At 46.2% G+C, this 26,285-nt stretch overlaps 1 protein-coding gene across 1 annotated transcript in view; it reads right to left on the reverse strand.

The window, feature by feature from the left end:
* The window catches only part of kif26bb (kinesin family member 26Bb), a gene marked incomplete at both ends in the record, with an annotated part of 127,822 nt that overhangs the window by 7,167 nt on the left and 94,370 nt on the right, over positions 1-26,285 (reverse strand). Inside the window, 2 exons of the mRNA XM_084314202.1 lie at positions 18,704-18,854; positions 21,978-22,198. Of these exons, the coding sequence (XP_084170328.1) occupies positions 18,704-18,854; positions 21,978-22,198 (372 nt within the window). The remainder of the gene's footprint in view (positions 1-18,703; positions 18,855-21,977; positions 22,199-26,285) is intronic.

Consider the following 26,285-nt stretch of genomic DNA (forward strand, 5'->3'; position numbering starts at 1 on the left):
GACAGAAACAAGAGTTGCAGACTTCCGGTTCCGATCAGTTAACGCATGGCTGGCTGATTTTGCGGAGCTCAGCAACCAAGCCACATTAAGTCTGATTACGTTTTAATTTTTATACCATTTGATTTTACGTTAGAACCATGTCTAAACAGACACAGACCAGGATGGGAACGCTGAACGCCGTGGATAAGGAGCTCATTAGGTCGATATTCCGTGAGGAAATAGAGGCTATCGTGGCTAAGCTAACCGACAGAGTGGATGCGCTCCAGGAGACGGTAGCCAGCATAGATACACGGTTAGCCATGGTGGAGGAGAGCCTATCCGCAGTCGTGGAGGTGGCTGATACCAACGCCACGGTGATATCGTCCTTGAAGGATAAGCTGCGGGCTTGTGAGATGAAGACGGCAGATCTGGAGGACCGTGGCAGGAGATGCAATGTTAGAATATACGGGTTACCCGATGAAGTGGAGGAGGACGCGCCGATTAAGTTCCTCGAGAAAATTATACCGAAGTGGTTCCCGAAGCTAGCCTGCCCCGAGATAGAGAGAGCGCACAGGATCTTCAGAGCCGCTACCCCAATGAAAAGCGAGCGTACAAACCCACGCACATTCATCTTCTGCTGCCTGAGGTTCCAGACAAGACAGGATATTCTAAAAGAGGCCAGGTTGAATCCTCCGGTGGTGAACGGCCGTACTCTGCGATTCGCCGCAGATTTCAGTGACTACACAGCGAGGCGACGTAGAGCTTTCGCCAGAGCCATGGATCTCGCCCGTGAAAGGGCGGTGGAGGTATATATGTTCCCGGCAATGCTGAAGGTAAAAACGGGACGAGGAGAGGTGTCGTGCAACCGTCTATTCAAGTCACCATCCGAGGCGGAGGACTTCATTCGTTAAAGCAATACAAACATCCCGACTGAGAGGAACAGACCGCCCCCGGTGGAGCAGACCTCGAGCGACGGAGAGTGAGAGGCCGGAGCAGGTACCTGAGGCTGGCTTCACACGAGGCCTGCTAACATGCTAGCTATCCAAGCTAGCGGCCCTGAAGAGTGGAGCGGGCTCCACACGTGGGCTGCTAGCATACCAGCTAACCAAGCTAACGGCTCTGGAGCACGAGAGCTGTTAGCACACCAGCTAGCTATCCAAACTAGCACTGTTGTAAACACAGCCGACCGCAGTTTTTTCAGTCCTCAGAACGGTAACACTCGACTTCTCTATACAGTATTGTCTCAGTTACGAGCATGAATATTGACTATTTGAAATGTAATTCAGACGACCTTTATTCTTAGAGTATCGGTTTCCCCTTTTTTTATCGTCTGTCACTCGAACTGTGCATTGAACTGCGCTTAGATTGTTACGTATATTATCTTTGTCCAGCTCTGCCCGGGCGAAATGAATATCACAAGTTTCACTCAAACAGACTGTATGGGCTTATGAACCGTTCAACCAAGGGGGGTGACCCCCTTGCAACAAGCTGTCTGCGGGTGGCAGGTCAAGGCTCTCCTAGCTAACATTGCTGATACTGTGTGCTTTTAACTTTCTTTCTTGTCACAGCAGTGCACATGGCCGCCACCGACGCTGCATTACCTCAACGATGGCAGCACGGTAATGCTCGAGGTTTATTACCACCGTAGTATTATTTCAACATGTGTTATGAGTACTTCACTTTACTCAAGTTTAACTCGGACGAACTGTGTTTCAGGTGCTTTTATCGTCTGCACAATGTTCTTTGCACTGAGCTCTATATAGTTTTATTCTCTCTGTTGAGCGAAGGGTGGTTCCCCTATTTCTAAATCGTTACAATATACCATTTTTGGTATGGTTAAGTTACGTAATGTGGTTGTGGTTGCTGTGACCCGGTCACAGTGCCAACTGATGTTTGGTCGACATCGGACAAGATATTTGAAGGGGGGGAGGGGGGGATACGGGGATTTTTGTTTTTCATTTCTTGTGGCTCGCTCTATTATGTGTTTGCTCTCGCCCAACAGGACCTTAGCGTGGGGATGTGTATATGTTGTGGTGCTCTACTTCAAGGGAATCACGTTCAGTCATACTGCAACCTGGTTGGACTATAGCTAATTTAAACATCTTGATCTGGAATACAGGGGGTCTTAATATTCCACATAAACGCACAAGTGTACTAACATGGTTGAAAAGGCAGGAGGTGGATGTCGCTTTGCTGACTGAAACGCATCTTTTAATGGCTGACAGTGCAAGACTTGCAAACAAATTGTATCATAACATAAGCTCCTCTTCTTTTAACACTAAATCCTGTGGAGTAGCCATAGTAGCTAAGCGAAAGTTGAATATTAAACTATTAGACGTGTGGTCTGATGCAGAAGGTCGAATTACTATTGCTAAGATGGAATACTCTAACAGGAAAATTGCTCTGATAGCCGCCTACGCCCCTAATGTGTCTGACGCTAACTTTTATACTGTACTCACTACAGAGATGTTGAAACTACCTGAGTACTCATTTATAGTGGGTGCTGATTTCAATGCCATTTGGGATCCATTGACTAATAAGACCAGTAATACTGAAACCCACGATCAGAAGCAAGCGACCTCGGCCCTACGTGCCTGGTCTAAAGACACGGGGTAATTAATATGTGGCGGTTACTCAACCCAACCGCGCGAGACTACTCTTTTTTCTCCGCGAGACATAAGACTTTTTCCAGAATTGATTATGTGTTTTCTTCCTCTAGGCCAGGGAGGGGCAACTGGCGGCCCACGGGCCGCATGCGGCCCTCACCGATGCTCCATGCGACCCCAGGCCAATATTATATTTTTTTTTTTACAAAAATTATAATATTATTAATTTTCTTTTGCATTCGACTAAGACATTGGCAGTCGACTACGGCTCCTTTCGATCGATTAGTCGACTATTCTACTAATAGGGGTCAGCCCTAGTGTGGACATATTCAACGCTGTTGAAAGTTCACAAAAAAGAATGGTGACATCGCAAGAAAGGCCCGTCTACTCCGCTACCAAAAGAAGATCCAATCAACGTGGACCTCAAACTGCAAGATCTTCATCAAATTAAACGGCACGCCAGACAACGCAAAAGTTTTGGTCATCAGAAATGTGGAAGAGCTTGACAAGTTCCAATGACACCATACAACCGTGAAAATGGTAGGATCAACGTCCTTATTTTCTCTGAAATGACTAAAATGTTTCTTGCGTGCTGCAGACTTAACTTTCTCAACGTCCTTCTATCCTCTGGAATGCCAAAAATGTTTCTTGCGTACTGCAGACTTGTTTTTCTCAACATCCTTCTTTTCTCTGAAATAACCAAAATGACTCTTGCATGGAATCTTGACTTTTTTATGGAAAAGAGGAACATTATACCATCACTTGGGCACCGCGAAAGGGCGACTGGAAGCGGGAGGGAGAGCATGAGTGCGCGACAGGGAAGAATATTCTTGTGTTACATTTATAGAACGCCTGGTTCTTATACTGTTACATTTCTAAATACCATAGGTCATTTTTACTCAATGATATGTGAAAAGAATTTCCCTTTATTATGGGCTTCTTTGGCTTGAGCGATGAATGAATGAATGAATGAAAACTTTATTTAACAGATTGCAGAATGGGTACAATACAGTACGGCTCAATACATACAATTGTTAAGGGGATGCAGACCTGAGAAAGACGTTTGTCTTGTTTCCATCAGGGTCCCCCATTTTCAATTCATATAGACATTTATGACATACACAACATACATGACATTTATGGCATAGGGACATGATGATGATGGAGATAATGTCCATCGCTGCTGTCTTGATGGTGGAAATATCACCTGCAAGCAATATGACCCTGAGCATCTCGATTGTTTCAATACCGAAAACACCCTTTCACTATTGCACCTCAATATTAGAAGCCTCTGTAAACACCATACTGACCTTGTATCATTACTTTCTATTTCTGGCTGTAAATTTGATATAATTGGTTGCAGTGAAACTTGGCTAAATGACAGGTCGTTCACCGATATTCTCAATCTTGATGGCTATAATTTCTTCCATAAAAACAGAATTGGGAAAATAGGTGGAGGAGTGTGTCTTTACGTGAATACCAGTCTACAAGCAAATGTTTGTGACATGGTTGACTTTGATGATGGCTCTGATTCTCTCTTCATTGATATAAATGGAAAAAATGGAAAAAACTTCACCGTTGGAGTAATATATCGCCCCCCAGACACAAACTTGGATGTCTTTAGGAACAAGTTAGAGGAAACCCTTCATTCATTAAACATAAAAAACAACAACTGTATTCTCTGTAAGATGGCGCCGCTATGCCCGGCCGCCTGTCTGTGCGCTCCGTCGAGATTGTGCTTACTTTTGTTAATATTTATAGTTTTAAGAGTTTTGTCTGTACCAACAGTAGGTGCATTTAATGTGTATGACCGTCAGTCACTTATAGACATCGGATTACGGGAAACTTACCGATTGGATTACTCCCTGGATCAGCTTTCTTTTTTTTTAAACTTTGACCAGTCAGCTGATTCTTTTCGCGTTTATCGCTTTTTCTGGTCAAGTATGACCGACAGAAACAGGTTGAATGGGGGTATAGATGGGGGGAAAGACACTCTGAGAAAATACGGCTAGTCCGGGAGTCGAACTCGCTACCCCAGATCCGTGACGCGCACGGTTGTCCCAGACGCCGAAATAGCGTTCGAGGTACGCGGTGAGCTACTGGAGCTCCCCCTGGATCAGCTTTCTGAACCGCAGCAATGGCCTGTTGAGATCCTGAGAACACCAGGACCAGGTCTTGACCCCAGGAACAAAGGAACCACCAGACGGCGTGGGAAGAGAGCTGGGATCCGTAACAGACTGAGAACCAGACGACACCGAACGCCACTACCCAGTATATTGCTAGCCAATGTACAATCAATTGACAACAAACTGGACGACATCCGAGCAAGGATTCAATTCCAGAGAGACGTTAGAGACTGCAATGTTCTCTGCTTCATTGAAACGTGGCTGTCGCCAGAAACCCCAGATCATGCCATACAACCGGCCGATCACTTCTTCATCCACCGCAAGGACAGAACAGCAGAGTCTGGCAAACAGCGTGGAGGAGGTATCGCCTTCATGTTTAACAACAATTGGAGCGATCCAGCTAACGTGAAGGAATTATCTAACCACTGCTGCCCAGACCTGGAATATATAACCATCAAGTGTCGTCCTTTCTTCCTCCCGAGGGAGTTAACGGCGATCGTCCTGGTCGGAGTGTATATTCCACCGCAAGCCAGCAATAGTGTCGCGCTCTCCAGACTCCACGATGAGGTAAATAGAATCCAAGCCGCAAACGTTAACGCCGCCATTGTAGTAGTGGGTGATTTCAATAGCGCCAATCTGAGAAAGGTCTTGCCTGACTTCTATCAGCATGTGACTTGTAACACCAGAGGCGGTAACATCCTAGACCACTGTTACACGCAATTCAAGGGTGGCTACAAGGCTCATTCTGCTAGTGGCTTTGGTAAGTCGGATCACGCGGCCATTTTCCTTTCACCAAAGTACAAGCAGAGAATCAAGAGCACTCCTGTAGTCTCGCGAGAGGTGCAGAAATGGGATTTGACGTCAGAGGAGACGCTCCAGGCTGCGTTTGACTGCACAGACTGGAGCGTGTTCCGCGACACAGATAACATTAATGTCTACACGGAGACAGTGCTGGACTATGTTCGTACTTTGGTGGAAGAAACAATCCCCACTACCACAATTAGAGTTTACCCAAATCAAAAACCCTGGGTAGACAAATCCGTCCGTGAAGCTCTGAGAGCGCGCACCAAAGCATACAACGACGGCCTAGTGGCAGGCAACATGAATGACCACAAGGTGGCGCGATACAACGTAAGGAGGACAGTGACAGAGGCCAAACGGCGCTACAGGGATAAAATTGAACTCCAGTTTGAACAGGCTGACTCTAGAGCTATGTGGCAGGGGCTCAAAACGATGACAGACTACAAAGGCGCCTCCCTCAAACTGAACAGTGACATCTCCTTAGCAAATGACCTCAATACCTTCTATGTGAGGTTTGATGCTGGTAATAACAACACCAGCCCACAAGCCACGGCAATGGGGGGGGGGGGGGGGGTCTGCTGCTGATGGAGACTCAGTGTTCAGGGTAACAGAGCATGAGGTGAGGCGGACCTTTAAAAAAGTGAATATCAGGAAGGCAGCAGGACCGGACGGCATCCCCGGCCGCGTCCTAAAAGTCTGTGCCGACCAACTGGCCCCGGTATTCACTGACATATTTAACCTGTCCTTAGAACAGGCTGTCATCCCCACCTGCCTGAAGAAGTCCACTATTATCCCTGTACCCAAAAAATCCAAGCCTGCTTGCCTCAACGACTACCGCCCTGTAGCTCTCACCTCCATAGCCATGAAGTGCTTTGAGAAGCTAGTAAAGGGCTACATCTGCTCCTCCCTCCCCATCAACATGGACCCCCTGCAATTTGCATACCGCCCCAACAGGTCCACGGAGGACGCCATAGCCCATGTGCTGCACACAGCAGCATCACACCTGGACAAGAGGAAGGGGAACTATGTGAGAATGCTATTCATCGACTACAGCTCGGCATTCAATACCATAGTCCCCTCCATACTCATAGCCAAGCTCAGGGACCTGGGCTTGAACTATGACCTCTGCCAGTGGGTCTTGGACTTCCTGACGGGCAGACCCCAGGTGGTGAGAGCAGGCAACTGCACCTCCTCATCCATCACCCTCAACATAGGGGCCCCCCAGGGCTGTGTTCTGAGTCCCCTCCTCTACTCCCTGTACACACACGACTGTGTGGCTCAGCGGAGTAGCAATACAATCATCAAATTTACTGACGACACAGTGGTGGTGGGCCTGATCTCTGCCAACGACGAGAGGGCCTACCTGGAAGAGGTCAAGGTCCTGGCGGGATGGTGCCAGGAAAACAGCCTCTCCCTGAACGTCAGCAAAATCAAGAAGATGATTGTGGACTTCAGGAGGTCGGGGGTCAAGGACTACAGCCCCCTCAGCATCGACGGGGCACCGGTTGAGAGAGTCAACAGCTTTAAGTACCTCGGAGCCTACATATCCGAGGACTTGACATGGACCACACACATTGACAGTGTTGTGAAGAAGGCACGACAACGCCTCTACTTCCTCAGGCGCCTAAGGAAGTTCCAAGTCAGTCAGAAGATCCTTAAGAACTTCTACTCATGTACAATAGAGAGCATCCTGACTGGCAACATCACCTCCTGGTTTGGGAATAGCACTGCACAAGACCGAAGCAGACTACAAAGAGTGACACGTTCAGCCGAACGCACAATTGGAGCCCCACCCTCCAGAACATTTACAACAAGCGGTGCAGGGGAAAGGCTAAGAGAATCATTAAAGACTCCAGTCACCCGAACAACTGCCTCTTTGAACTGCTGCGGTCAGGCAAGCGATACCGGAGTCTCAAGGCGAGCACAGAAAGACTCAGAAGAAGCTTCTATCCCCAGGCCATCAGGCTGCTAAACGAACAATGAACACTACACAACAACAACCATCAAACGCACATAGCACACACATCCACACGCACACACTCACTTTAAACAAACACACTGTAGCACCCACTCCACACACTTTATAGCACACACTCACTTTAAACAAACACACTGTAGCACCCACTCCCCACACTTTATATTTATTGATGAAGGATTGCACTGCAACTCGTACACCTTACTGTAAATTGTACCTAAATTGTACCTCATCCCATTTCTGCTTTGCACTATATAGTATTGTACATTAGTACACTGCATAGTATTGTATATTATATGGTAACTCAGTTACGTCTATTCTGCATCGAACATTGTACATATGTCTATACTGAACACTGTGACCTCATTTTCTACTTCTAAATTACATGCTATACTATGTTATTTGATACTATCTTGTCTAGCACAGTCTCTGGAGCGTAACAGTAAGAAGCATTTTGTATGAAAGTATTCTGTACTTCTGTATGACAACTATTAAAGAAACTTGTAAACTTGTAAACTTGTAATGGGAGATTTTAACATAGACATCTCCAAGGATGATTCTATAAAAAATGATTTCATTAATACACTGCACTCTTCCTCCTTCTTCACAACTATAAACATATTCACTAGAATAACACACTCTTCCAAGTCTACCATTGATAACATCATCACCAACATCCAAAACACCAAGCTGGAGTCGGGAGTGATCCTAACTGACATAACTGATCACTTCCCTGTCATGTTGTCTCTAAATCTTGCCAGTGAACTTGCACCCCCTCCTTGTAAGACAACAATTAAAGTAATAAATGACAGAACCCTGCAGCAACTATAAGGAAGCCTGGAGACCAAAGGGTGGAAAAATGTATATGATGCCTGTGATCCTGATACAGCATATGATAGTCTGATATTGGAAATAACAGACTCCATCCATAACATCATTCCCGAGAAGACTGTCATGAGCAGTAAAAATGACCAGAACGCCTGGCTTACAAAGGGCATCTTAACATCCATTAAACACAAAAATAAACTCTACAAACATTATCTTAAGAAGCCTAGTATAAATAATAGAAACAAATACAATCTATATAGAAATAAACTCACTCATCTAATAAGGAAAAGCAAATGTGATCATTATACTGATCAGGTAATAGCATCTCAGGGTGATTAAAAAAGGACATGGTCAGTTCTAAATAAAGTACTAAACAGGGACAAAAAAGCATCAGTGCTCCCTGACCCTGCAAACATGTCTCAGCAGGATCTCTCTGATAAATTCAATACCTACTTTGCATCCATTGGTGAAGACCTGGCGAATAAAATTAGCCATCCCGGGGGGGTGTCTTTTAAACAGTATTTATCAGGTAACTATATTAACTCTTTTTTCATGAAACCAACTGACCATGATGAACTATTCAACATTATCATGAAGAAGAAGGACACTCGCACAGCCGGTGCTGATGGAATATGCAGCAAAATCCTAATAGCCATAGCCAATATTATAGTCAGACCACTCGCTCACTGTATTAATTTGTCCTTACTACATGGTGTAGTGCCAAAAAACATCAAAATTGGGAGAATAATACCCATATATAAATCCGGTGACAAAAATAGTATTAATAATTACCGTCCAATATCCGTGTTACCAGCTCTATCCAAAGTCTATGAGAGAGTTGTGTACAATAGATTAAGCGAATACACCACCAAGCTAGATATACTCACCAATTCACAATACAGCCTTCCTTCCACTCAATGAGACTGTGAAGGCAACCATCCTCCCAGCAAACATACTCATGGTAGAGCACTTTAAGTGTCTTGGGATTGAAATATTCCCCACTATTAGCCAGACAGTAAAGTATAACTACTCCAGCTTGTGTGACAGGATTACAAATTATTTCAACAGGTGGTCCAAATTAAAAAACTCATTACAGGCCCGTGCCTCAATAATTAAGATGAATGTTTTACCCAGAATTAACTTTATCAGCTCCATGCTATACCTCCTCCTGTTGGTTACTGGCAAGAACTGCACTCTGCTGCATATAAATTTGTCTGGAACAACAAACGCCCACGCTTAAAGAGATCCACTGCACAGAGGAGTAAACTCGACGGGGTTTAGCATTTCCAGACTTCAAATATTATTTTCAAGCTTACTCTTTGAGACCTCTCATCACTTGGTTTGACGCTCAAGCAGCTGTGTCCTGGCGACCATTGGAGGAGAAGATAGTAACCCCTTATAGACTTCAGGATATTGTGTATACCAACATTTCAATTAAGCAATGTAAATTACGATTTGTCCCTCTTATCACACATGTGATCAGGATGCTCAACGAACAATAACACTATGTAACAACCATCAAATGCACTCACAGCACACACATCCACACGCACACACTCACTTTAAACAAACAACTCACTGCAGCACCCACTTTACACACTTTAGAACACCTAAACACACTTTATATTTATTGGTAAAGAATTTGCACTACAACCCATACCTCATTACACCTTACTGTAAATTGTACCTAAATTGTACCTCATCCCATTTCTCCTTTGCACTATATAGTATTGTATATTAGTATATTGTATAGTATATTGTATGGTAACTCAGTTATTTCTACTCTGCATTAAAACATTTTACATATGTACATACTGAACACTTGTGTCTACGTACGTGACTTCTATTTTATACTGCTATACTTATTTTATTTTATACTTATCTATTTCTGTCTAGCACAGTCTCTGGAGCGTAACAGAAAGAAGCATTTTGTATAAAAGTATTCTGTACTTCTGTATGACAACTAATAAAGATTTTTTTTTTTATCTACTTTTTTCTCCCATTTTCTATTTTCTCCCTTCCCAATTTCGTATCGTCCAATTCTACCCTCCCCTGTCTCGAACGCTGTTAGGCCATGCCTCCCACAAGCCGGCTGCAATGTGGACTAAGCCTTACATCACGTGTCCCCTCCGGTACTCGAGGAAGCAGCAGTCGCATCTTTTCACCTGCACAGCGCTATCTCTCAGCGTCGGGGGTCTGCGTTTGGAGGGCACGCCGCCCCCGTCGCTTCCTGATTCTGCTGCGCAGGCGCACCAACCGACCTGTAGGAGTCGCTGTCCACAACGTCCAATCCCCACCCATCAGCTTCCCACCCCCTAATACTGCCAATTGTATTAGTATGAACGACCAGCCAAGCTGATAGCAATGCGGAGAGCTGGGCTCGAACCCAGCGTCTCCTGCATTGGTGGTGAGCGCCTTGCCCACTGCACCACCTAGCCACCAACTAATAAAGAAACTTGAACTTGAAACTTGATTTGGCGTGACACCCAGAAAGCGTGCACTAACTGCCATAAATGGCACACGCATTCCCCCCTGTTTAACAACAATTTACTCCTTATTGGACAACAACCCATTAGATACCCTGTGGGGGTCTCTCAAAAATAATATAATTTTTTTTTATGTACGAATTAGTATTATTTATGTTACCTAAATAAATTGTTAATAGATCATATTTTTCTTTTCAGTTTTTAAAATAATGAATTAATTGTTGTGGAATAGGCTGCATTTCACCTCCTAGCCGCTATGCGTCGCCCATGAGCGTCGCCCATAAGTTTAACGCTACTCCAACCTAGTGAAGAAGAAGCAGCAAGCAGCTGCTGTAAACAGAAAGCTGCCGGTCCATGTCCTGCAACTGAAAACATAAACACTAAACAGTACGCCACATGCCGCCAAAAAAAAGGCTCAACCCGCTGCAAGGCTGTACAAAGCTGGACAGCTTTGGTTTCATAAAAAGGCCAAAGACTGACGCTGTTAGTGCAGCAACTAGCAGCGCTACTGTCACTGAAGTTGACACTGCTATTGCTAGTACTAGTGTTAGCTCTGCTGCTCCTGTGCACAGTGCACCTGTTATTGTTACCGCGCCGGTTGCCACTGCCAGACCCGAGTCTCCACCACTAGACCTGGACTGTGCTGCTACTCAACCACCACAATGCTGGGGTCCGAGTCAGTGGAACTTTTGGAAAAATAAATATAGCTGGTTATTTGCCAAGGAGGGATGCATTGGCTGCCTTCCATGTAAAAACGCCAAGACATGTTAAATAAATCATTTGGAGCCCATTTGGCAGAGCAGTGGATGAATGGGACTGTGACTAGCTCTCAGAGCAAGAAGTTGAGGAAGAAAATATACTTGCACAGTGATAGCATTGCTCATAAGCAAGCTATAGAAATAGAAAGTCAAAACCAGCTTGCTTCCAAAAAAAGTGAGCGAAATCACATCTGCTTTGCTCAAGGAGACAGCCAGTTCATTCAGGGCAGCATATACTGTCGCTAAAGAAAGGTTGCCGTATACCAAATTGAACCCCCTTATGACACTTAATGAGTTGAACGGTGCGACAGTCAGGCCAGCTCACCGATCCGATCATTCTTGTGCACAGATCATGCCACAGAGATGAAAAAAAACATTCTTTATTTAGATTTATACAAGTATTTATTTTATGTTCATTTTATTATCAGATGATAATGTTACTTACTGTATCCTGATAAATGCTGCTGTTGTGCCATACAACTATTTATTTTCCATTATATTATTTTGTTAGTTTTTGATTTATAAGTGCAGAGACAAATAAATGTTAATTCAAGTTCATAAATTTGGTCAAATGTTTTCAAATTAAATTGTTGTATTTGATCAGATGCAAAATGCAAATAAGTAAATATGGCATTATATATCAGAGGTGAGTAAGAAAATGAACAAATATTGATGGTTAAGAATGAGACTGAATAATGACATCACACAATAGTCTAATGATTAGACTGTTGTGTGATGTCATTATTACTTAGTATTAGACTAATCCTAATGAGATATTCCTCTAAATATGACTTCGAAAACAGCCACAATTTCAGGAAAAAAATAGTAAAAAAAAAAAAAAATCAGGGGGCCCCCATAGCTCTCAGGTGATAATTCGAACCCTGGTGAAAGGTCACAGGGTCGCTAACCTTGTGACTGTAAGACAGTCAGGAGATGCACCCATTGCATCATGGCATCTCTAAAATCAATAGGTGTCTTCCTCTAGGGGGTGTGGATGTTGTGACTGTATGACAAACAGATCGGGAGAGGTGCTTATCTGAACATGTGATTTTTTTTCGTAGCCGCAGTTTGCGGAGGCGCTCTCTGATTGCTCACTGACGTTTCTGGTCATGTGACATGTGCACCCAATCGCGTGACGCCTGTGTCTTTGCCCATTTCCGCCTCGAACAGCATGCAAACTACCTAACTCTGCTCTAAGACAAACTCTAACCTTAACCAACTTCGAAAGAGTGAAAGAAACAGGCGTCACACGATTGGCCGCACATGTCACATGACCAGAAACATCAGTGGCCAATCAGAGAGCGTCTCCGCAAACTGCGGCTACGAAAAAAGATCACGCTATCTGAACATGTTGGGCTGATGGTGGCACTAGAGGAAAGTTCGTGGGGTCACCAACATCAATAGGGTGTTCTTGGGGTCATAAATGTGCACAGCTACTTTTATGGAAATCCGACCATTGCTTTCACGGGACTTACTTACAGATGGAACTGATTACACAACCTCCTTGGTGGAGGTAATAACAGTAACAACAAAACCAAAAAACCAACAGGAAAAACGAATGAAATACTTGCATAACGATAGGTTATGTAGATAACCTAGTTATATTAGTATTGGCTGAGCGTCCCGCTCTGAGCCTTATGAGATACCCCTTATCTCCTATGATACCTATGTATCCCCAACGAACAACTACATGCACCCACACCTGTATGGGGCCCCGCCCCTATGGAGGCGTAGCCCATATAACCATGACTCTGGTCACCAAACACCCTTCCTCGCCAAATCCCGTTCCAGGAAAAGATCCCTCAAGAGGGAACTCAGGGCCGCGCAGAGCGGGACGCTCAGCCAATACTAATATAACTAGGTTATCTACATAACCTATCGTTATATATCGTATTTGCTTATCGCGTCCCGCTCTGAGCCTTATGAGATATGGGGAAGAGCGGACGCGAGACCCGACAGATGTACCCCCTGAGGAACCGTAAGCCCACATCAAGGGGTGCGAGGAGCCCTGTCACCCCATCCTTCCTAATGAAGGGGGGGCGCAGTCAACTCCACCTGAATGCGAACAAGAGGGAACCAGAACCCCTTGAACACACCGTACAGGCGGAACCACGTGTGACTCAACACACTGTGGCCCATACCCATACACTCCTGCTACCCGACCAAGGACGGGAAGCAGGAAAGGCCACAGACCCCAAAACCGCCTGGGAGACAGAACCCCCGGTCATGTCCATGAGGTAAAACCTTACAAAGGGACCCGGGGAGGACCATGAAGCTGCAGCACAGATGTCCTCCACCGAGGCCCCACCCAGGAGAGCGGCAGAAGCAGCCACCCCACGAGTGGAGTGCGCCCTGACGCCCCCAGGGGGATCCTGCCCAGCCAACGTGTAGCAGAGGGTAATGCCCTCGCACAACCAATGGGACAGGCGCTGCTTCGACAGTGCCTTACCAGCACGAGCCCCACCGTAACAGACAAAAAGCTGGTCGGTAACCCTGAAGTCCTGAGTACGGCTGAGGTAAATCCCCAAAGCACGGACTGGACATGACAGGTGAAGGCCCGCATCTAACTCACTAGTGTGAGGAGGAGGACGAAACGCCTGAACCACAATATCCCGAGAGCGGAAGGAACTCCGGATATTCTTAGGCACGAAAGCAGGATTAGGTCGCAGAGTGGCACCGCAATCGGTCCGAAAAGACAGGCACTCTGGACGTACCGAGAGAGCACAGAGCTCACCTACGCGTTTAGCGGAAGTGACAGCCAGTAGGAACGCGGTCTTGAAGGACAGCCTTTGAGCCTGCTCAAGCGGCTCAAACGGGGCCAAGGACAACCGACCGAGGACCAATTGAAGATCCCAAGTCGGAGCCAAGGAGCGTTGCACCGGCTTAACGCGTCGAGCGCCAAGCAGGAAACGCTTCACAAGAGGGTGGCTGAACAAGACATCCCCTCAAACCCCTCATGATAGGAGGATATAGCTGCTGCATATACCCTCACCGTCGAAGCCGACAGTCTATCAAGGAGAGACTGGAGGTAACTAAGGACAGCATCCAGGGGGCAGGAGACTGAGTCCCGGCCCCCCGCCTTACACCACACTTGGAACATACGTCATCTGCCCGCGTAAGCGCGACAGTGGAGGGAGCATGCGCATTCCAGATGGTAACACCATCAGGATCAAGAACCTGCGCCCCTCAACGTACCCGTCCCAACAACTGACCTAACAGATGTATGGGGAAGAATCCCTGGCGGCACGGCATCGGTCCCAGACCTGCCTGGCCATGTCCAGACGTAATCCTCACCCGTCAGGATGAGGACCGCCCCGCGACAGTACACCTGCACCCACATTCTCCCTGCCGGGGATGTGGGGAGCCCTCAGGCCACGCAGATGGAGGACGCCCATAGCCAGCCGCCCGCCGCCTGGTGCAGACAGGGGGAGCGTACTCCTCCCTGTCTGTCGATACACGACACTGACGTCGTATCGTCCGTCCTGATCAACACCATTTGTGGACCAGAAGGACCGCTTTCAACACCAACACATTGAACGTAGCGCAGACCGGGCAGCATGGTTTGCCAGCTGCCCCCTACTGCGTTGGCCCGACGCGTCACCAGCGAGGGAGGCGTCGGTGAAAACGCGACGTGAGACAGCGCCGTAACCGTCCTAGGACGGAACCTCCCGAGCGTGTTGACAACACGCTCTGAGATGGGTGCCCATAGCCCTCCAACCGTTGACTGGGAAGAGGAGTACTCTACATCCAGTCTACAGCAACCCCAGGCTGGTAGAGACCTGCCTGGTACGAGACCTGACGATCCACCTTGACCGCGAAGGACCAGAACGTCATCAGGGCAGAACACTCCGTAACCCCTGACGACGCAGAGGCTCCAGTGCGGCCTCCACGCACTTGGTGAAGATGCGGGGAGCCAGAGAAAACCGAACGGCAGCCTCTGGTACTCATACGCTAACCCTGCAAAGGAAGCGTAGGTAAGCCCTAGGATGGAAGATCGGAGATGCGCATACGCATCCTACAGGTCTATGGAGGAGAACCAGACCCCCACCTGACAGTGTTGAACAGGTAGGAGACGATCCAAAAAATGCTGAACCTTCCCATGGGACAGGTCCAGCCTGGGTCTTACACCCCTCCCTCCCGACTTCTCAGGCAGAGAACACCGGGAGGAGAACGCCACGACGATGGCTTGCTTCGTCCACAGAGATTGGATCTCGTTGACCAGAGCTGTCACTGCTGGAGACCCTGACAATAGGGTCTGTACCAAACCTGAAAACGGGTGGGGTTGTGTAAACACAAGTCCCCGCCTCAGCGTTCTCTCCATCCACCTCGACATATGGTACTGCCGTAGTCATATGTGACGACACTCCCAACGCACCCGCCGTCACGTGGCGCAGGTCCGCCAGGAACTGTAGATAGTTGGCCCGGTCCCCCCGCTGTGCGTAGCCAAACCTGGAACCGTGCGAGCAGCGCGTTCCGTGTCGGAACATCTGACCCTGACACCACCCACGAGGCAATCGCACCCAAGGGGGAACCCCGACAGAAAGGGCCGGTCTGATACGGGGGGCTTCCGATGAAAAAAGCCCCCCCACTGAACACCCCTCCAGAACATGCTGAGGAGTTGTTCTGCAGCCGGACATGCAAGGTGTAAGGCCCCCATGGGTTCCTACACACCGTAGCCCTGCAGTGATATTACTACCACCCCAAATCACCTGCGACCACTTGCCAATATTTCAGGAGTGGGAGGCACCAACATGATACCTGGCCTGGCGAAGGCGAGGCCGGGGAAGCCCGCACTGTGTGCCTCAAAAGGTTTCGAGCCCCCCTGCTGACAACACTTAAGTTGACAGACGTAACACCAGGCTCAACCAACACAGCTCAAGGTGTGGGAGCCGCTTGACAGCACAACATTCTCACGGACAGACCCAGGCTCAGCCATCAACTGGGTGTCAGCCTCTGTCCCCATGAGAAGCGAAAGGGGGGCCGCCCGCGCATCAACGAAGGCACGCGGCCCGCAGCCAAAGGAAACAATCACCCACTTTTTTTTTTTTTTGGTGTTGGGGAAGGGAGTGATCGGAGAGCGGGCTGCTCGCGGCAGGACGGTGACGGCTTGTTTGTTCAAGCCGAACCCATCCTACATGGCCGATCCCTCGGCCGCCAAGGCTGTCGGCCTTGTGGACACCTGTCGAATCAACGCCCAGGATACCTCCGGCGGGGGAAAACATGGCCGCCTGTCGAGGGCCTCGTCATCGCTGCTGACGAGGCCGTGCTCTCTCTTCTTCTGGCTGCGCGGTGTGAGGCGGTGTAGGGCCTAGGACAATACCGCCCGCGCTCCAGCAGAAGACCAAAATCCCCTGCGGAGAGGGGAACCCTGAGCGGTTATAGCTTGCGGCTGGGTCAAAGCTAATAACGTCAACAACCTCGCGCGATGTGTCGACGTCGGCTGGCCCTCAAGGCCCCGCCACCAGACACCATTTTTTTTATAGAAAAAAACAGCAATTCGAACACAGTTCTAATCGTTGCCAATTCCATACCGTGGCGGTACAAGCTTTAACAGCCCACCAGCCACTCGCCAGGCCGACCCACCCATGGCGTCGGCCGGGCGGGGCACTGTTTCAATATGTCAAAAACAAAGGACTGATGTTAACACGGAGCACCAGTGGTGGTTGCAAACAGCAACCTCCACTGTGGTGTGCACCATGAAAGGGTTAAATGAATAAAAGAACTAAACCACAAAATACTGTAGAATGAGCAAACCCATACACACAACGTTAAGGGGAGGCGGACCAGAGCGAACTAGTCCCGCCTTCATTCAAAATATTCACAACAGCACACCAGCCCTAGCTTAGCCCATTTACCAAAAAAGGTAAACAAAGCCCCCCCCGCACTACTCCCCCAGTATACCGATTGACCGTCAGTATGAATGGTTGAGAGGAGAAAAAACTGTAGCAAGACAGACCTTCTCATAGCAGAGTGACAGAACGAAACAATAGCCCACTACTCAGGGGGTGGGGGGCCTCGCGTTTAAATTCGCACAGGGCCTCACATTTCTCCCAGGCGGCCCTGCCCCTATACTACTACAGCCTAGCGTGAGGCGATGTGGGACCCAGATCAACAACCACCTGCGCACAGACACGCAACATGTTTACCATGTCGGCTGGACCCATAGCCCCACTACCCGACGCCAATGTGGATAGGAACTAGCCAGCTGAGCCATAACCCGCCGTTAAGTCCCATCCTGCAGTAATATAGCTCTACTGCTACACCGCCGAGCTCACGCATCGCCCCAGATGGGGACACCGTTCCATAGACCCCGCCGGAACACAAGGTAACATACCTGGCTAGGCTACCTAGCCACGGCCTACCCTGTTGTCAACCCATTTACCCGAAAAAAGGTAAATAGGACTCAGCAAAAAAAAACACAACAGCTACCGACTGACCTTCATTGATGAACCGGGCAAGAGGAGGGAGAAGTGACAACATCTCACGGCGGAGACATTAGAACAGCGTAGCAGTTAGCAGTAGTGGTAGCATGTGGCATTAGCGATAGCATGTAGCATGAATGAATGATAGCATTAGATGTTTAGTAGCACGCCCAAGACAGCTTGGAAATCGTTCCCTGCAGTGAACGTTCACCAAACCATCCTGCCCCCGGCGCCAACACACAACATGGTTGTGTAACAAAACAAACCAGCATTACTAACACTAATACCCATGCCTGAAGACACAGGGCCTACCTGGGTACAAGCTGGCCCGACAGCCAATCTTGTACAGCTGAACCTCGATCTGCTGTCATCAGACGAGGAACATCAACATAGGCCCGTCGTGTCGCCGAAAACATGCGTCGAAGATGCCAGGGGCCAGCAACCTCCGGTAAGCTTTCAACATTATGACTCTGATCTTTTTCATCCTGCTAGTTACGTATGGTGCACGCAGCCAGTATGCTGGAACGAAAATAGAGGAAGGGTGTTTGGTGACCAGAGTCATGGTTATATGGGCTACGCCTCCATAGGGGCGGGGCCCCATACAGGTGTGGGTGCATGTAGTTGTTCGTTGGGGATACAGTAGGTATCATAGGAGATAAGGGGTATCTCATAAGGCTCAGAGCGGGACGCGATAAGCAAATACGATATATAACTTGACTCACACTCTTGGTTCCACCTGGCGGGTTCCAACATGAGGTTCTGCTTGGCCCGCTCCAGTTCTCTCTTCAGGCCGCTGTATTTGGTTCGGACCTCCAAGATCCTCTGCTGCCGGTGCTCCAGGAACTTCAGCCTGGCACTGAAGCAGGCTGGCCCCTGTACACACACACACACACACACACACACACACACACACACACACACACACACACACACACACACACACACACACACACACACACACACACACACACACACACACACACACGCACACACATGCACGCACACACACATGCACACACATGCACACACATGCACACACACGCACACACACACAGACACACACACACACACACACACACACACACACACACACACACACACACACACACACACACACACACACTTTATGTTAGGGCAGAGAGGATAGTTACTGGGCACTGAATACACAAATATTTAGAGGTTGAGTGAACAAGAGGACTGTAGAGAGTCTCTCTCTCTCTCTCTTTCTCTCTCTCTGCACACACACACACACACACACACACACACACACACACACACACACACACACACACACACACACACACACACACACACACACACACACACACACACACACACACACACACACACACATACCATATAAGGCCATGGACGACAGGTCTTGTGTAGTGAAAACAAAAGGTGGAACTTCATGATCATTCTAAACATTGCCTGACCATATTACACAGTTAGATGGGATGCTTTTCAAAGACACGACTGCTACTACTGATTCTAAGTTACTTGTGTTTTGTTTTTAGTGGGGTTCTCTGCACCATATTGGGTCAGAAAAATTCTACAGTCAAATATTAAAAAGAAGAAATGTATTGGTTTCAATCTGACATATTCTAAAACGGCCTGTAAAAATTAACATGTTTTTTATATGTAATATGTAACTGTACATCTAGTATATTTTCTTTATATACAGTATAGAAAATTTTTATACATTTTGAGATTAAAACCTGCTCAAACTAGGGGTGTGACAGTACACAGAAGCCACGGTTCGGTACGTACCTCGGTTTTGGGGTCACGGTTCAGTACGAGTTCGGTACAACAGGAAAAATATATTTATAATGATTATTATATATTTATAATAATAATAATTATTATTATTAAATATAATAATTTTTTATTAAGTTATACTTAGTTCCACCTAGGCTTGCTGCGGTAGTCAGTCAGTGATAACGGTGTCATTCTGTGTTCAGGAATCCTAGTAAATGAATTGCCTACTGCCCCCACCCCCCACCAATGTATACTTTTTAAGTTTCAGTTTCACTTCTAGATAGGGTGACCAGGTGTCCCCCTTTTGGTTGTACTGTCCCACCATTTGACCAAATGTCCCGCGTCCCTCATATTGAGAGGATGTCCCTCTTTTCGAAGCCAAAAAAAACATGCGTCTAAAAGCCCCTCCCTACAGACAGTAAACGTAGCAACCCGCCTCTTGTCCACACACATTGCTCTGATTGGTTATAGTACTTTAGCGTGCTGCTTGCCTGCTTGTGACGTGACTGAGACTGAGTCGTGACGCTACCTCATATCGCAAATCTGATTGGTCAAAAAAAACACAACAACATTACAAGCGAACTAGTTCAAGATGGAAAGCAGTAAAAAGAAACGGACCTGCAGTTACAACCAAGACTGGCAAACGACACATGACTGGGTGAGGCAGATGGCAGGCAATCCGCAGCAGGCTTTCTGTGTTTTGTGTCATAGTTCGTTTTCAATTGCGCATGGAGGAGAATACAACTTGAAGCGCCACAGTGGACGTGAGTCTCACTTGAAAGTGGCTCACCAAAAAGAAACATCCAGATCTATGGATACGTTTCTTTTTAAACCAAACAATGATAGCCAGACGGACAAGGTCACTGCAGCTGAGATAACAAGTGTCTATCACACAGTACAACACTCCCATTCATACAGGTCAGCCGACTGTGGTAACCTTTAACCTTTGATTTAAATCTATTCGGTGAAGACCATGGCAGTTATTCTAATATAGAAACACAATTTATTTGTATTATTATTTTTGTATTATACTACACTGTTTTCCCTAGTTCTGTGTTAACAGGGAATATCAAACACAAGACATTCCTGTCAAGTGATGACGTTTGAATATTTAAAACAGATGTTAGGTGGTATTTAATTTGTATTTATTTTGATTTAACCTTTAACCTTTGATTTAAATCTATTCAGTGAAGACCATGGCAGTTATTCTAATAAAACATTTTACATTATCTATCTGTCCCACTTTGTCCCACCAAAATCGTACTGTTGTCCCACTTTGTCCCACCAAAATCGTACTGTTGTCCCACTTTGTCCCACCAAAATCTTACTGTTGTCCCACTTTTGGACTTTTTGCATCTGGTCACCCTACTTCTAGAGTGGGTTTAACTTCACGTGAAGCAGAGAAAGAAGACTCTAGAGAAGAGATGCCATGTTACACAACAATGGCAGAGGATTTATCAATATTTTGGATTTAAACACTGCAGCAGCTAGACTGGAGAGGAGCTCAGAGGACCAGTCCAGATCAGCAAAAGTATAGGTTGGATTTGTTCATTTGTTCTGTCGGCTTGTCATCATGCCTTTACAAGCTTCAACGTTTTATTCATCATCTAAATGTGGCAATACAAGCTTGATATTCAACGTTAAATGAATGACCTTCTGTGTTAAGACTGTTAGTAAGCCAGAGTAAAGTAAAGTAAAGATATTGAGCATACATTTGTCAAATGTGCAACCCTAGTTTCACCTAGTGTCGTATGAGACGTATTCGTCGTATGGCTGGATGTACCGAACCGTGACGTCCGTACCATGAAGTCGCAGGACGAATACACGTACCGTTACACCCCTACTCTAAACCCTTCACATTCACATTCATATGAAGACACAGGAAAATTCTAATTCCTATAATATGTCCCGATATGAAATCATATAAACAATATAAAATACATTGTGATGGAGGGTGAAAACCTTAAAAAGACAACTTCTCAGGAATTGAGCAAAAAGCCTAACTTTCAGATTGACATCCATGCATTGTTTTTTAGATGGTGCAAGATGGTCCAAGGGTCCTACATTAGCCATAGATTGCTCAACGGATAACACCATGCAAACCCTCCAATTCAACTATAAATGTAACAAATAACAAATAACAAATAACTATAAATGTGAAAATCACCAAATCCTGATTTCGATGCACCAGAAGGTACCATACTGTATATGAATAAGAAGGGAGATGAATCTTGTCACCTGTTTGCCGGCCACTCCTCCTCTCTGCATCTTCTCCACGTTGTCGATCTCATAGACCTTGATCTCGTAGGCCTCTGGGATGCCCCGATCCACCCAGTGCGCCCTGGGACCGCTGGTCGAGCGCTTCAGGATGCCCCGGTCCACCCAGTGCGCCCTGGGACCGCTGGTCGAGCGCCTCAGGGACAGGGGCACGCTGTGGGACAGACGTCGCTGGTGGGCTCCTATGTGGGGGAGACAGGGGGGGGTAAACAAGGGAAGGATGTTGTGAGTTTGAGTTCAGCTCTCTGCCTCTCTTCTACTCTCTCCTATCATTCCTGTCACAGTCAAATTTATACCATCAAAGCAGAAGAACACGTGTGGCCTTTCAAAACAAGGACAATCTAAACCTATTTAAGGATTTCAGTGAATCTGAAATGTCCACGTTGTGTCAACGTTTTCCTTTCTAAATGAGATAAGAGAGGAAGTGAAAGACTGATGAAAGATATGACTCGTTTTCGTGATGATTATAACAGGATAAGTTATTCAGACAAAAATGGTCTTGTGTTCGGACAGACACATTTCACACGTTGACAGCTGTGCCTGTGAGGACAGAGATAGGGGTCAAATGGGGTGATTAGAGATAGGTGGCAAGCAACAGCGTGGCGAGTTAGAGGAGCTAGTCATGGCCACATTCCTTAAAAAGATAAAACCATGCTCAGTAGACAGAGCAGTCGTCGTCGTCCCCAAGCAAAGGGGGGGGGGGGGACACTCTGTTCACAGACATACAGAGAGACAGCCATTGCCTAGGTCAGTGGTGCCCAACCAGTCGATCGCGATCGACAGGTAGATTGCGGGCTGATTTCAAGTAGATCTTGATTAATAAAATTCGATTATAAAAAAAAATAAAAAATCAACTCTTCCTCTCCTTGTTAACTACAACAATCAATGCTGTTTGTTATTTAAGATGAGGTCGGACTCGGCACTGACAGATTTGTGTTCATTATGCTGCTTTTATAAAGCCTCAAATGACGGCTTACAATATACAATTTTGGCTGGTAGCTCTCGGGCTAGGTGGTAAATAAAAAAAGTAGATCTTGGTTAAAAAAAGGTTGGCCACCCCTGGCCTAGGTAATGAGATGGGTAGATAACAAATGACAGAAAGGCAGTGGTAGATCGCTTATTACAGTTCAGTTGAGTCTGGATAGCGAGACAGACCACATCAGGGAGACAGGGCCTTCCCTCCTGGAGCCACGAGGAGGAGAGGGAGCTAGGAGAGATAGGCCGCACAACCAAGAGAGATAGAACGGAGCCTTATCAATCTAGTTTATCTTTTACCCTACCCAACAATACAACCCTTGGGAAGACATTGAGAAGGACGTGTGCATGGAAATCTCACCACAAGATCTGCCATTCCTTAGCACAAGCATAAAACATCACGTTGTTTTAGGAATACAGTCATTTCCACAACTCTGACAGCCTGGTGGAAAGCCAACAAAATCACTGGTAAGTTGTAACACACTAAACCACTGTCAGGCACAACCCTGACTTTCAACTCGGCAAATCACCCATATACTTCCCAGCTTGGAAACAAAAAGGCATTACTCATCTTCACCACATCTTCACAGACAACAGCCTAATCACTTCTCAAGATTTTACTGAAGGATACGGCATTGGGACAGACCAACACAATTTCTACAGCTGAAATCCATTTTGAAATCTAAAATTAACACTACACAAAATGATCTTGAACCACCAATTATATTAGCAATGAATAAAATAACATCACAGAAGAAAACATTTAAAAAAATATACAAAATACTGGCAAGCGCAGACACTACATTCCATCTCCCCTTCACAAAATGGGAACAGGACTTGGCTTTCTCTCCCAATGCCGTATCCTGGGAACAAATTTGCACCAACACATTCACAATAACAACACTAACCTTCAATTAATCCAATATAAGGTGCTACACAGAGTACATATCCCACAGCACAGGATGTTTCAAATGGGATTTGCAAGCACAGATGTATGCTCCCATTGCACCATCAACACCCCAGACAACTATTTCCATCCGCCAAGAAAACTATCCTCTTAAACTGGAAGACAAGAAAAAACGTGAATACTGGGCAATGGTTGGGCCTTCTCTCAAATTACATATCACAGGAAACAATCTCAACCTTGGATCACATCGAAGTCTCACAATTTAATAGCATCTGGGAATTGCTTGTGGATAATCTAGGCTCCTAATCACATGAGATTGACCTGTGAGCCATCCATTCCACAACCCACCCTTCTCTCAATCCCCCTCCTCACCCCCTACTTTACTTACTCCCCTCTCTGCCCCCCCCCCTATTTCCCTTGTCATGTGTATTCGTTGTTGTCCTTCATTGTCCTTAGTTGTAATTTGTTTGTCAATGTCTAGTCTGAGTTCCCCCCCCTCCGAGAGGGCAATGAAATGTCACTATTCTTCTTATTTTACTAGACTTTTTATTTTATTTAGCACTGTAAATAGTTAAAATGTATAATAAATAATGAAGTTGTCCCCCAAAAAGGGGGGGTGGATGGAGTGCCCTCAAAAAAGGTCCGGGAGTAAAAAAAAAAAAAAAAAAAAAAAAAAGATCTAGTTTATTTTCTTAAGACTTTCAATTAATTTCATTTAGCAGCCGTTGGAGTACGAAATTCCACTGAACGATTGCCTTAATGAACCAAAACAAACACAACACAGAGGATCGATAACACAGAGGCGATGGAAGCTGATAACGACGACCAGGCTGAGACACTATAATCTAACACTGAACAAAGCTGTTTTGTAGAGAATGTCACCTACAATATACATCTCTATTTTCTTGTTCCAGCTTGTGAGTGAGTGAGTGAGTGAGTGAGTGAGTGAGTGAGTGAGTGAGTGAGTGAGTGAGTGAGTGAGTGAGTGAGTGAGTGAGTGAGTGAGTGAGTGAGTGAGTGAGTGAGTGAGTGAGTGAGTGAGTGAGTGAGTGACTGAGTGAGTGAGTGAGTGAGTGAGTGAGTGAGTGAGTGAGTCTACTACTCGAGGAAAACTACTTATTTTCCCCAAATGATCCCTCTGTGAGACTTTAAGTCATACATTTCGGGTTGTTGAGCCACTTGGTTTGGAGTCTGAATCTAGGGGGTGCCTTCGCTATTTCCGGCATGTTCATAGTTAACGTCATCAGAGAATGGTCAGACAGTAATCTACTGTCATATTCACTTCCTGTAAATTTAGATATCAAGCTTGTCAAAACAAAAAAATTGTATATTCTAGAGAACGATGGCCTACTTAGTAATTTTGAAGCGCACGAATATTCCCTCTTGCCTGGGTTTAGTTTTCTCCATATCTCAACCAAGTCGAGGTCTCTCATAAACGTATCTATCACTTTCCTTGTTCTTCCGTGGGAGGTATCCACTCCCCCTGATTTATCTATTTCCGGCCTCCTCACGCAGTTAAAGTCTCCCCCCATGATGAACTGGCCCGTGAGATATGCCATTTTCATAAACAGTTCTTGAAAAAACAGCGGGTCATCATTGTTTGGTCCATATATATTTACTAGGTTCACCTGCGTGGAGACTATAGTACAGCTTAATATTATAAATCTCCCTCCCGGGTCTACAATTTTATTTCTTAAAGTAAATGGTATCGACTTGTCTATTAGTATCATTACTCCTCTAGCTTGTGAGTTGAATGGTGCCGAGTATACCTGTCCCTTCCATCTATTCTCAATCCTCTTGAGATCTTCCCCAGTGCTGTGTGTTTCCTGTAAATAATTTTTTTTTGCTCCTGATCGTTTTATCTTCCCTAGGATCTGTTTTAGTTTAATAATGTGGCTCATCCGCCTCACGTTCCAGCTCATATATTTTATTTCGTTCCTACTCATCCTTATGTCCTATGTTTCCCATTCTCTTCTTGCCCTCCTCCCCCCTCTCTCCTATATGTTTTGTGATGTGGTGATCCAGCCGAAGTGTCCTGTAATAATAAATAAAAAAAGAGAAAAAACACAAGTACCCCCAAACCCCACATATAAAGCTAACGTCCCCCCCTATTGGGCACGGACCTCTGACCCTCCTCTTTTCCGACTTCCTACAGGTCCTTTCCTGCTTCCTTTTGACAGGATGCATCTTACCTGCCTTTCTCCCTTTCCCGCCGCTCTTCCCTCCTAGTATGCTCTAACCACATGCTCCTTTTTTCTCATTTCTGCTATTTAAAGTCCAACTTGACTAAACTATCTTCAACTTGATCCTGTATCCCTACTCCCCCCCCCCCTTCCTCCTCTCGTAACCATCTCGAGGAACCCTCTATTTCAGCCTCTAAACTCCTG

Source organism: Notolepis coatsorum (genome assembly GCF_963971535.1).
Source record: "Notolepis coatsorum genome assembly, chromosome: 5".
NCBI classification, from domain to species: Eukaryota; Metazoa; Chordata; class Actinopteri; order Aulopiformes; family Paralepididae; genus Notolepis; species Notolepis coatsorum.